Source organism: Diaphorina citri, unplaced genomic scaffold (assembly GCF_000475195.1).
Source record: "Diaphorina citri unplaced genomic scaffold, Diaci psyllid genome assembly version 1.1 scaffold1431, whole genome shotgun sequence".
Classification (NCBI taxonomy): domain Eukaryota; kingdom Metazoa; phylum Arthropoda; class Insecta; order Hemiptera; family Psyllidae; genus Diaphorina; species Diaphorina citri.
The window spans coordinates 66,988-79,322 of NW_007378857.1; the positions used below are offsets into that span (position 1 = coordinate 66,988).

The 12,335-nt window shown below is 33.9% G+C and overlaps 1 protein-coding gene and 1 long non-coding RNA gene across 2 annotated transcripts; both read right to left on the minus strand.

Annotated features, from left to right (window-relative positions):
- Positions 1–256: 256 nt before the first annotated feature.
- Positions 257–5,744, minus strand: LOC103515859. Its single transcript, XM_017446839.2, has 4 exons — positions 5,691–5,744; positions 4,138–5,320; positions 1,283–1,723; positions 257–1,136 (listed from the first exon to the last, which is right to left on the minus strand). The coding sequence occupies exons 1-4, from the start codon at positions 5,742–5,744 to the stop codon at positions 520–522; spliced, it is 2,295 nt and encodes a 764-aa protein (XP_017302328.1). The 3' UTR covers positions 257–519.
- Positions 5,745–10,586: 4,842 nt separating this feature from the next.
- LOC113470189 lies at positions 10,587–12,329 on the minus strand. Its single transcript, XR_003393336.1, has 2 exons — positions 11,183–12,329; positions 10,587–10,962 (listed from the first exon to the last, which is right to left on the minus strand). It is a non-coding gene; the product is annotated as an uncharacterized LOC113470189 (long non-coding RNA).
- Positions 12,330–12,335: the final 6 nt, after the last annotated feature.

Genomic DNA, 12,335 nt, shown 5'->3' on the forward strand with positions numbered 1-12,335 from the left:
GATTATCGAGGCCCTTTGACATGATGCGATTTAAGTGTAGCCTTTAAAAATACCAAACTTTCACAAAGTGGCTCATGGTGTCATGAGATTGAAATACATTACTTGGAGTTCATCTTTTGAAATAAAAGTTATTTCCAACAGCCCCATTAATCTAAAAACCAATATATTGAAATGTTTACAATCGTAGGCAATAAAATTACAAGCGAAATTTGTGTGGTTTTTAACAACATTTAAATTGAAAACATTTACAAACAAAGCCAGTTAACCTTAAACAAAGCTTATGGAAATTCTAAGTGACGTAGGTACAATGTACATGGAGTTCCATCAAATTCTGAAGAAGGACAATTTTAAAGTTCATATGAGATAGTCATTTGCCTTATGATCACACCGGAACACTTCTATCGCCTAGTGTCATAGATACTAATACGAGATGTCCAGTCTTCTGTGGAAGATCTTGTTTTTATCACCTGTGGTATGCACAAATCTTCACTAAGATCCAGGGATATAATGATGCAAGGGCTACTTACATTTCGACCTGCCATCCAGTAACTTTTTCCACAGCTCGAACTGTTCGTGATATTTGATCATATGTATGCTAATTCCCTTCTTGATGGTACAGGCGTTCAAAGGAATTCTCTTGTTGAAGAATTCATTGACGTGTTGTCTTTTGATTTTCAACGACTGGGCTACCACACCTGTCGTGAACACGTCTTCTAATTTTAAATAAGTTGTTTCTAAAGCTTTTGTATAAACATCACTGACTACATCACTGGTAAATAAATAGGCGGGACCTGTGGTAAAGTCAGGGAACATATTGGGAGAATATTGTACAGGGGAGACGTAATATTTAGAACTAGACTTACGAATAGGTCGCCATTTCTTGGCAAGTCTACCAAAAAATGTCATCTTAGAATTTTGATGTTTTACTAAAAACGTCAATAGTTTGGGCACATTAATAAACATATCGTCATCAGTCTTTAAGATAAAGTGAGTGTCAGGACAATAGTCATGGATCCACTCCATCATGGCTACAGTCTTGAGAGTTAAATTGTCATAGGAGTCGACAAAGTTCCCCTGGATGATATCCCCATAGAGATTGGATTCTTCACTCACTATTTGGTTCCCTGAGTCACTTCCTATACCTACAACAAAAGCAATAGCCACGTCATTCCTGAGATTGTAATGACCCCAGGTTTGTCTGATGGCAGATCTCGCTTCACTATGATCAAGTGCTGAGGTGATGAGAATTAGAATTTTCATACTATTTGGTTCCCTGAGTCACTTCCTATACCTACAACAAAAGCAATAGCCACGTCATTTCTGAGATTGTAATGACCCCAGGTTTGTCTGATGGCAGATCTCGCTTCACTATGATCAAGTGCTGAGGTGATGAGAATTAGAATTTTCAGTCCATCCCCTAGTTTAGGGCACAGGTCTACACAAGGAATGTTGAAACCCGCTACATACAAGTCTTCAGTCTTGATACCTTTGTTCTTATCCAAATATTTGTTTTTCTGTACAGGCAACACCTTCTGGACCACTGACTCTCTGGTAATATCTTCTAAAACTAAAGCTTTGGTGGAGGTGAACTTCTTTGTCTCCACAGCAGGTACAGTGACAATGCTGAAATTGGTAACCATGAGAGCTTCTAACATTACGTTTTGATTTCTTTCATCTTGGAAACTTACGTTGTGTAAGCTTTTGTTCTGTGCTCGGTAAAAATCTGAAACCCACAAAAAAACAAAGAGCATCAAATCATTATTTGTTACTTGACGAAGAGATGATTAGATGGTCAGACTTAAGTACTACACTATAATCTTGTATACATTGTATATTGGTTACATACTTAACCGATGCGATGTTAGAAAACTCACAAAAAAAGTAGATCAATACCAAAACATTATTCTTTTCAATAGATACATGCATATCACATATAAGTTTTTCAAACAATGATATTGCATAAATAAACAACATAATAAGTAGTTGTAGTAACGAAATGAAGAGTTACAGCCAATAACTAGGTTTGTGGCAAGTGAAAATGAGATCATCATTGCAACGTGGTCACAGGTCCTCTCCGTGTTTTGATGACAATCTATCGATTTTTTTTTTCTTTCGTCAATGTAAACAAAATATTAGATATCTAAGTACTTATCATTGAGGGAGAATTTAGTAACTGAAAGCGGAAATGCACACAGTTGTACAAGGTCATTTAAGTAACTTCTCTCGGGCGTACAGGTTCATATTAGCCTCTGAGAGAATGCTAGAGGACTATGCCCGAACAGAATCCGAGCATGGTTCCTTCCACAAATCAAGAGGATGAAAATCCTCTTTCGGTGGATTGATGGCAAAAGAGAAAAAAGGAGACAGGGAATAATAAATATGATTACTTTTATTACTTAGAGATACAAAGTAACTCTAAGTAATTTGTTACTACTTAAAGCAAATGAAAAAAAAAGTAATCTACTATAGACTTTTCCCTCCATTCTGTATTTAATACCTTACTTACCTTGTAAATAATCTTTCTGTAGTATATGTTCTGGATCAATTGCTTGATTTTTTTTCCTCCTCCTCCTCCTCCTCCTCCTTCTTCTTCTTCTTCTTCTTCTTCTTCTTCTTCTTCTTCTTCTTCTTCTTCTTCTTCTTCTTCTTCTTTCTTCTTGAGGTGCCGTCTCCGTTCCGGAGGTTGGCAAACATCATGGTTATTCTACACGTTATCCATAACGTATAGAAGTATTAGATTGGTTTCAAAACTCTACGTTCTGCTACATGATGTACACAATTACTTTTCAAGACTTGAGTGATTCCCAACTTACTGATACCAACAATAAAGTTACCAACATAATCATCCAATAAGAGTGTAATGAGACTGATTTTCTTTGATAAACTGTCTCAATGGTGATGAAAAGCAGAATTTTGAAGGCCATTCCAAAATCCAAACTGACGAGGTTTACACTTTTATTATACACAAAAACAACAGAAACATTACTTACTCTTGTGGATGATCGTTTTACCAACAAAGTGATTACCAACATTTAACCGTCCAAGATTATTTACCTAATGAATTCTGAACAAGTTTATAAGTTCAGCTCCTGGTGACTTCAAATGATTACCAGCAAATTTCTGGCACTTCCTCTTCATTCTATCCAACACAATATGACTTGTAGGTACCTAGAACTCCAATATTACAGGCTTTCTTCATGTTAACTTTTTACAAAATTTGTTACTTGAGGCTGTGTTTATGTACTGGGCTGAGCTAGGCCATTCTCAGCCTTTGAGCGTGTAAAGTTGGCGGGAAATTCGAAATTTTGATTTTTTTTCCGCAACTTGTACAATCTGAATTCATTTTTTACTTTTTGGATGACCCTAGATAGATAAATACTCGTCTACTGTAGTCGACTCCAGAATCAAATTTCAAAAAACACGAATTCTGTTTTCAAGCCCAATACAAATATTAAAATGAATAAATTGGCACTAAATTAAAGAATATCATTTTCTTGTAAATATTGTAGCTTGTTATAAATGTCTCGAAAATGTTAGATACTTATGTCTGGAATACTCATGTTTACGTCCGAAATATTCATATCTACGGCATTCTTAGCAGGCAGCACAACACTACATTGGGGACATGCAAGAAATTAAGGAAAACCAAAGCTTCAAGCCTACAATACCGACTCACAGCTATTATTTAGGCTGGTCCAATGTTCCATTGACAGCATCTTAACGGTGAAAAATATAATCATTGTTCTTACCATGCCAGTGAATCAAACATTGTTGCGGTTGTTTTTCGGAGTTCCTGAAACAAGAATGTGCAATGTGTTTCTTTTGCATTTTAATTTTGTCTCCTAAAAGTTTAACAATTTTCCATGGCTAGCAGATATTTCTCCTAGAGAAAAGTGATAATAAAAGCTAGAGGACCAAGAAAAGATCAAAATATTATTAATATATTAATATCGTACCTATAAACGTTGAAGAAGTACTTAGTGATTTTCCATGGCTAGCAGATATTTCTCCTAGAGAAAAATGATAATAAAAGCTAGAGGACCAAGAAAAGATCAAAATATTATTAATATATTAATATCGTACCTATAAACGTTGAAGAAGTACTTAGTATTTAAGTTGAATAATTTATTACATTACCTCTTCTACGTCTCTCTACTTTCGAAATTGATTTTTCTTCCAAACGTATGATTTTGATGATTCCCCTATTGTCGGCAGCAACAAGCTCTTGTCTTTGAGGGTGAAAGCATAGAGCTGAAATATGATCTTCGGCAGCATTTGGAGCGTAGAATGTGTAGCTAAATAAGTGTCTGGATAATTTCTTGTGGAAAATTTTCAAGTAGTTATTCACTGAGCCAATAGCAACCAAGTCACCATTTGTTGCGATTGTAACGGCGTGAGTGTTGTTTTCACAGGCGTCTACTCTGTATGTCAATAAGGGCTTCCCCTTACTGTGGATGTTCCATAACATTACTTCATTGCCAATAGCAGAAGATATATTCTCATATTTGCTGACGAGTTTGACTGATTCGACGGAGCTAGTATGACCTTTGAAGCATGTTAGTGTGTTTAGGGGGTATCTCAAATCACAGCGCATGACAACGTTCTCAGTCGTAAAAAGTAGGTTATAGGGAAGCCATGGATTAAAATTGACTTCAGTTATTTTGCTTTCAAGTTTGTAGGCTCCTATCATTTTTTTCGACCTTTGATCCCAAAATTTTATAGTGCCATCATCAAAGCTTGAACAAAACACGTTTGGATCAAATGGACTGAATGCTACACTTCGGCATGGTATGTTGTTCTCCCGAAACCAGGTAAAAAATTTGTTTACAGAATGCTCCAAGTCCCAGACGAATACTACACCTCCCAGAGTAGAGTAGGCTAAAATATTTTCATGGAATTGATTCCAGCTCGTACATGACACGTGGTCATTGTGTTTGGCCACCAGGTAGGGTCTCGATAATAATGACGGGACATCTGATTCTACATCGATATTGTATTTGAATAAATTAATACAATTGTCGGTTCCTGAGACGGATAAGTCAGTGTTACTCTTGTTGAATGCAATGCTACAGGGGAAAGTTGAATGGTTGTTATCCATATTTACAGGTGCAAAGTTGTATGTGCCTATACATCGTACATTACGATACTTGGATGCCATGAGTAAGTCTTCCTTGAATACTTGCATTGATCTGAAAGCTTTTCCTTTGTATCCATAAAATTTCTCTTCTAAATTGTCCGAGTGAGTATCAAGTAGATATTGTAAATTTTCAAGAGAGGGGATGTTCATGTCACTACTAATAGCGTCCTCTTCCAATAAATCCTGAGCTCATCTCAGCCCAGTACATAAACACACCCTAATTATGGGATGTTTCTGGGTTGAAAATCATTATTCAGCAAATTAACTAATCCTGTGCACATACCAATGAGATTTAAATCCAAAAATGGTCCAAAAATGGAAAATAAACCCATCTATAAGTAAAAAATACTGTCTTGTCTACTTGGAAAAAGAAAGTAAAAAAAAAAACACACACAGAGCTAATAAAGAGATCAAACACAAGTTTCATAAGCACTTGCGCATGCAAGCATACCTACTTATACAACTTGTATCTCACCACAAGATGAGGTTGAAAATAATAATAATTTGGTAGAGTTTCAATCTGCCGATTCAAAGTATAATGCTGGCCACTCACACTTGTGATTGCTGGAACATGTGTGGCAGAAAAAGCTTCTGACTTACGCATCATGGTTTCTAAAGTGTGAGTGATCAACATAAGCAAGCTACCAAGTGATATTACCTATATGCCATATGTAAGAACGGAGTTTCAATTCTCACTGTAAACAATGTGAGCAGTTGACTAACTGTCATTTCATTAGTCCATTATTCATGTTATTTCACTTGTTCCATTGCATGGTTAACCATTTCAGTGATGGCGCATAGAGTGATGAAAAGAAGCCAATGGTCTATTGTCTAACTTATTTCTATGCCATGGAAGTTCTACTTTTCTACAAAATTTGCCTGAAAATACAAATTCACTTACCACAGAAGATGATTAGGTATTGACATTGTTGAAGTCTGGAACTGGGTGAATGTAATGAATAACTGGGACTGCTTCCTTCTTTCCTTTGATTTCTACATTTTCTAGTCAAAGGAGGACACTAGAAGTTGAGAAATCAAAGTTCCCTTGAAGTTAGAAGTTTGAAGAAGAGCCAAGAAATCCAAGAATTCCAGCAGTCAGCAATCAGCAATGTGATTGCGTTTTGTGTTTGATAATGAAATTTCAAATTTTAGCGCCACGCAAACCGATTAATCGAAACGACAGTCCTCCATTTTTGATGGGTGACTTTCAATTTTTGAATAAGGGGCCAAGAAATCCAAGAATCCTAGATTCCCAGCAGTCAGCAATGATGATGATGAACTTGATAATGAAATTTCAATTTCAAATTTTAGCGCCACGCAAACCGATTAATCGAAACGACAGTCCTCCATTTTTGATGGGTGACTTTCAATTTTTGAATAAGGGAATTTTTGGGACCAGTGGGGAAATTTCTTGCTTGTGGGATTTTTTACTGTATGCACTTGGGCCCTGTTCCATAAGATTAAATTTTGAATCTCATACTTCTTCAAATGAGTTCATGAGGCACTACTGGAAATTACCTATTTAACGAAATCTTCGTCTATTTAAATAATTATCTGCTGCAAAAGCACTTCACGACAATATTGCGAATGGTTCCAAAATCTACTACGAAACCGCAATTCTGCCTGGGATGATCATAAAATGGGTTTATAGTTAAGCCTTCTTACGATGGATTCCTTTGTATCCGGTATATAATCAAGTTTGGATTTCTACTAGCACTTCCATAGGGGTAAACGATTATTGCCTGGGATGATCATAAAATGGGTTTATGGTTAAGCCTTCTTACGATGGATTCCTTTGTATCCGGTATATAATCAAGTTTGGATTTCTACTAGCACTTCCATAGGGGTAAACGATTAGATTGTGCTACCCGGTTATATTACCCTAGAGCAGGGAGTAGGTACCTTAGGCTGAAATGTTGTAAGGGCAAATCAAAACATTCATGATCCATGTCATATTCTTCAGAAAGTATTTGAAAACAAATTCAAATACCTACTCATGTATTTGAAAATATTTATAATACCTAGGTATTCCAAAGTAATATGAAAAATATAATTTTTTGAAATACATATTTTATGATACACATAATTACATGAAAACAAACACCCCCAATAAGCAGATAAAAATGTTTTTTTCATGTATTTGAAAATATTTATAATACCTAGGTATTCCAAAGTACCTAATATGGAAAATATAATTTTTTGAAATACATATTTTATGATACACATAATTACATGAAAACAAACACCCCCAATAAGCAGATAAAAATGTTTTTTTTTTTTTTCCTATCATTTGAAAAATAATTTGGACATTTCAAAATAGAAACCTTTAGGTACGGCTACCACATGAAAATATTTTTGATCTATAAAAGGGTCGCTATGATAAAAAGTTACTTACTAAGGTAGGTATACATATAAAGAAAGAAACAGGAAATAAAAAATAGGTAGGTTAGACGGTTATACCCGAAGGCAGAGTAGGTATACTCAATTTACATTTAATTAAATAAATACGGAGGGAGAGGGAGAATAATTTAAATAAATTAAATATTTGCAGAGATAAATCAATTCTAGACTAAAAGGATCAATGAATTTCCTTAGACAATCTTTATAGTCCTCCACAAATCTACTTTGCACTTAATATTTTTGATCTATAAAAGGGTCGGTATGATAAAAAATTACTTACTAAGGTAGGTATACATACTATACATATAAAGAAAGAAACAGGAAATAAAAAATAGGTAGGTTATACGGTTATACCCGAAGGCAGAGTAGGTATACTCAATTTACATTTAATTAAATAAATACAGAGGGAGAGGGAGAATAATTTAAATAAATTAAATAGTTGCAGAGATAAATCAATTCTAGACTAAAAGGATCAATGAATTTCCTTAGACAATCTTTATAGTCCTCCACAAATCTACTTTGCACTTCGCTTTTTCCCTTCTCTCATTGCAGTTGTAAAGTGTACAGTACCTTCATGGAATAAGGACCCTATATCGAGGCTTTCACAGGCTTTGAAATAAGGAAAGTAAAAAGGACAAAACATTTTTCGTTTCATTCCGTTCTATAGTATATTGGCACATTGAAATTGTCTAATGGACAGCAAAAAAGCATTTCTACAGTTTTATTACATTGACTATTAAAAAACTTCAACAACATGCGAAAAATTATAATCCAGGAGCGAGATTATTGCTCGAACAATCTCGACTTACCTACGTACCATTTAACATAATATTCTACTTCTTTGAAAAGAAAAAGTAAATAATGAAAATATAAAAGAAATTAATAAACTGACAGAGAGAAAAAGTAAGATAACAGAAACATAGAAAAAAATGAAAAAGTAAATAATGAAAATATAAAAGAAATTAATAAACTGACAGAGAGAAAAAGTAAGATAACAGAAACATAGAAAAAAATAGGTTTCCTTTTTTTTACTGTGTACCTATTAGATATTTTTTTACATAAATTATTAATTATAATAATTATGTACGGTGTATGTGTATAATTCTGTAGAAACAATACAAGTAACTATACTTATCGATAGAAAAGTACATTATAAAAGGACTTTTATCTCTACGTCAAAAATAAAGGGATGATAACAATATTGGGAATGTATAAAGCAAATTAAATACTTACTTAATGGTCGCTAATCCCTTAGTTTTCAAGGTCTAGATAGATTGTATGTTCTTATATATTATTTTGTTCAAAAGAAAATACATCTCAAAAGTTATTTAACATTATTTAATATAAATTATCACAAAAATAGATTGTAAGTCTCCTAGGTCAAATGTTCAAATCAAGTGTGAAACACTCCTAGGAATCTCGGATAAAAATTCCAACGAAATCGCAAAATTTGTTCATTTTTTTCATGTTTGATCTTCGGTTTCCGGAACCTACTAAAAAGAAGGTAAAGTTCCAGTTTTGTAATCACAAAATAACAGTAAAATGTTAATACTTTGCATTGTAAATTTGGAGTTCCAAGGTTTCAATAGTATATTATCATTTTCCTTTCTATACATAAAGGTACGAGTAATCCTACCTAATATTATTATTATTTATGAGAATCAAGTAGGTAATAATATGTACTTATATGAATTATTACAACTAAGATATTTGTACATGTATGTATTTCGAAACCTAGAATGAATGATGATAAAGCAACGGCGCCTAAACAAATCATTTAAATTCCAGACGTGATAGGCTATATATATCTTAACTTTATGTAGCTCTACTAGGTATTTTTATACATTACCTAAAATTTAGGTACGTTGGTATTACATGTTATCTTGCGTTCAAACACTTCGGGAACAGGATAAGAGTTAAAAATAGATTGACGAAATAGGTATTTTAAATTGCAAAACAAATGTCTGGTTAGAAATTAAATAGGAGGAATCTTCAACTCAAAGAGTGAAAAGAATTTCTGTATTGCTTGAAATTTTGTATTGCACTTGATTGACATGCTTAGAGCTAATGTATAAAAACTAAAGGTTAACTTCGGGTCAAGGTAAAATGGTTGATGTTGGACGAATAGAATTTCAGTTGAAAAAATAGAACCATTTCCCCAGAACTATCGCAAAAATCGAAGAGGAAATTTAATATTATGGTGGAGGCAGTGAGGTGAGGTCTTGCAAAGGAAAGAAAACTAGAGGCAAATCCGGGTTCAATTCTTGGTGTGTCGAAAACATTCGACTAATCTTCCAAGAAGAGTAAATTCGCCAAAGGTTCTTTAGCACGAAACACTTAGGATAAAGCCATAAGAACCCTCTCAAACGATGAAGTTACTGCAGGAAGAATTAAAATGGTACTGGTTATTTCAGGATGTTCCTTAAAAACAATTATAATTACCTTAGATGTTAAGAAAATTGCTGTGACCTTACTTCACTCAAAACATAATTATTCCAACACTGAGGTCAGTATTGCATCTTCACGTCTGAGAACAATTGACCTTACATGGGAAATTTCATAAAACACAATACTCAGACTCAGTCCACATTTAATTCATATTCTGGTTTGTTAATCACATTCTTCCGTGTTACATAGGAGTCTAGGATTTTTGTATACACATATTATCTAAATGAAATAGGCGCATTTATATTATTTATGGATTGATACTTGGCAAAATTTTATGTCTGAATACCGTTGGACAGGTGAATTCTTTGCCAAATTCTCGTATTGTCGTGATAGATCTTCAGTGGACTTGTAATTTAATGGTTTATTATGGATAGTGGGTACTAAAACCTATGGGTCAACGCATTGTTTGGCATATCATTTCATACCTTCACATATCTGTTCTTTCCTATGAAATCAATTCTGTTGTGTGCAAATCTATGGTTGGTTATTGGTTATCCACTAGTTACAACTGATAGGTCAACGCATTGTTTGGCATATCATTTCATAGCTTCACATATCTGTTCTTTCCTATGAAATCAATTCTGTTGTGTGCAAATCTATGGTTGGTTATTGGTTATCCACTAGTTACAACTGATGTAGATGACCCTAGATAGATAAATACTCGTCTACTGTAGTCGACTCCAGAATCAAATTTCAAAAAACACGAATTCTCTTTTCAAGCCCAATAAATATCAAAATGAATAAATTGGCACTAAATTAAAGAATATCATTTTCTTGTAAATATTGTAGCTTGTTATAAATGTCTCGAAAATGTTAGATACCTGGGTATCGGTAAAATTTATTATTTTCTTTTATCTGAACAAGAACATTCTATGCACACATACTAGACGTAAGGTTACCAATCATGTATCTATATCTTGTGATTCATAAATAATACAGTAATAATATTATAAATATAATAATGTTGGCCTAATAACCTGCCTCGGCGGTGTAGTGGTCAAGACGGTAGGTATAGGTAATGTTCAGTTTTGTTATAGGTAAATGGGTGTATAAAAGTATTCAAAGTAGAAAGAAAAAAGAGTACCTAGTAATCAAATTTACTTTTCAACGTTCACCCTAAATGTTGAAACGGAAATTATTGAACCTCACCTCATTTTTAGCCAATAGAGGAAATTTCAATACAGAACTCCCAATAACCTGCCTCGGCGGTGTAGTGGTCAAGACGGTAGGTATAGGTAATGTTCAGTTTTGTTATAGGTAAATGGATGTATAAAAGTATTCAAAGTAGAAAGAAAAAAGAGTACCTAGTAATCAAATTTACCTTTCAACGTTCACCCTAAATGTTGAAACGGAAATTATTGAACCTCACCTCATTTTTAGCCAATAGAGGAAATTTCAATACAGAACTCCCATAATAACCGATGACTTGCTGAATCAATAATAATTGAAATTGCATTATCTTTTCATCTGCTTTAACATTACTTTTCAATTTACTGGTAATGCAATTGTGTAGTAAACCTTGGGCAAACGACACGAATATAATTCTCTATTTTACCACGACCGCGTTTTGCAACTATTTCAAATAAATCAAAACTCTTCTTGTGATATTTGTAGACTTTGATTAGAGAGCATCAATAAGAAGGAGAGAATTTGAAGTTAACGGGAACAAGGAAAGTATCGAACAGTAAAATAATAAAATTTGATCTCTTGGTTCTTTAATACATAAATACGGACCCTAGTTCAAGAGCTCCCTGTTTTGAAGATACTGACTTTGAGTTTGAGGACACCCCTTTGGGTGAAGACAGGATGGAACAAAAGAAAATGAAATATCCGTATCAAGTCTGTGATTGGTTGATTACAGATTACGATAGTCTACAGAGAGGTTTCACAAGAAACTCATCAACACAGATGATACTCCCATACTCCTCATGGGAGGTAGAAGTTTTTACAAAGATTTTTTTTCTAACCGTTTCCCAGCATTAATTTCTGTATCCCCCCTTATTTTTTAATTGCTTTGAAATGAGAACTCATAAAACTTTGACCGACCACAATAAATGCATCAGTTCTCTTGATGACGGCTGCAAAGCTAAATCTATAGCAACATAAGCAGATATGTACGTGCCTATAATATTTCGAAAGAGAATCGTTTGTACAACTCGTTTCTCGTGATTCGTTTGAGCCGAGTATAAGCATCTACATTTTCATGAGTTAATTGAAGTTGATGATGATTCATTTGGCAAGAAAAAGCATACATAGTAAGTGTTCTTTGAAGATAGGATAAACAAAAGATAAACGAGAGCCTCAAAACGAAAACATTAATCAGTTTTCAAACAAGAGCTAGAAATGTGTT

What these genes read in the sequence shown, in the direction of transcription:
- LOC103515859 (XM_017446839.2), bottom strand. Translation starts at nt 5,744, where the DNA reads ATGATGCGTAAGTCAGAAGCTTTTTCTGCCACACATGTTCCAGCAATC. An exon ending in AGTAGAGAGACGTAGAAGAG is followed by an intron (nt 1,724 to 4,137) that starts GTAATGTAATAA and finishes TGTGGGTTTCAG; the next exon opens with ATTTTTACCGAGCACAGAAC. An exon ending in TTTTGTTGTAGGTATAGGAA is followed by an intron (nt 1,137 to 1,282) that starts GTGACTCAGGGA and finishes TTGTAGGTATAG; the next exon opens with GAAGTGACTCAGGGAACCAA.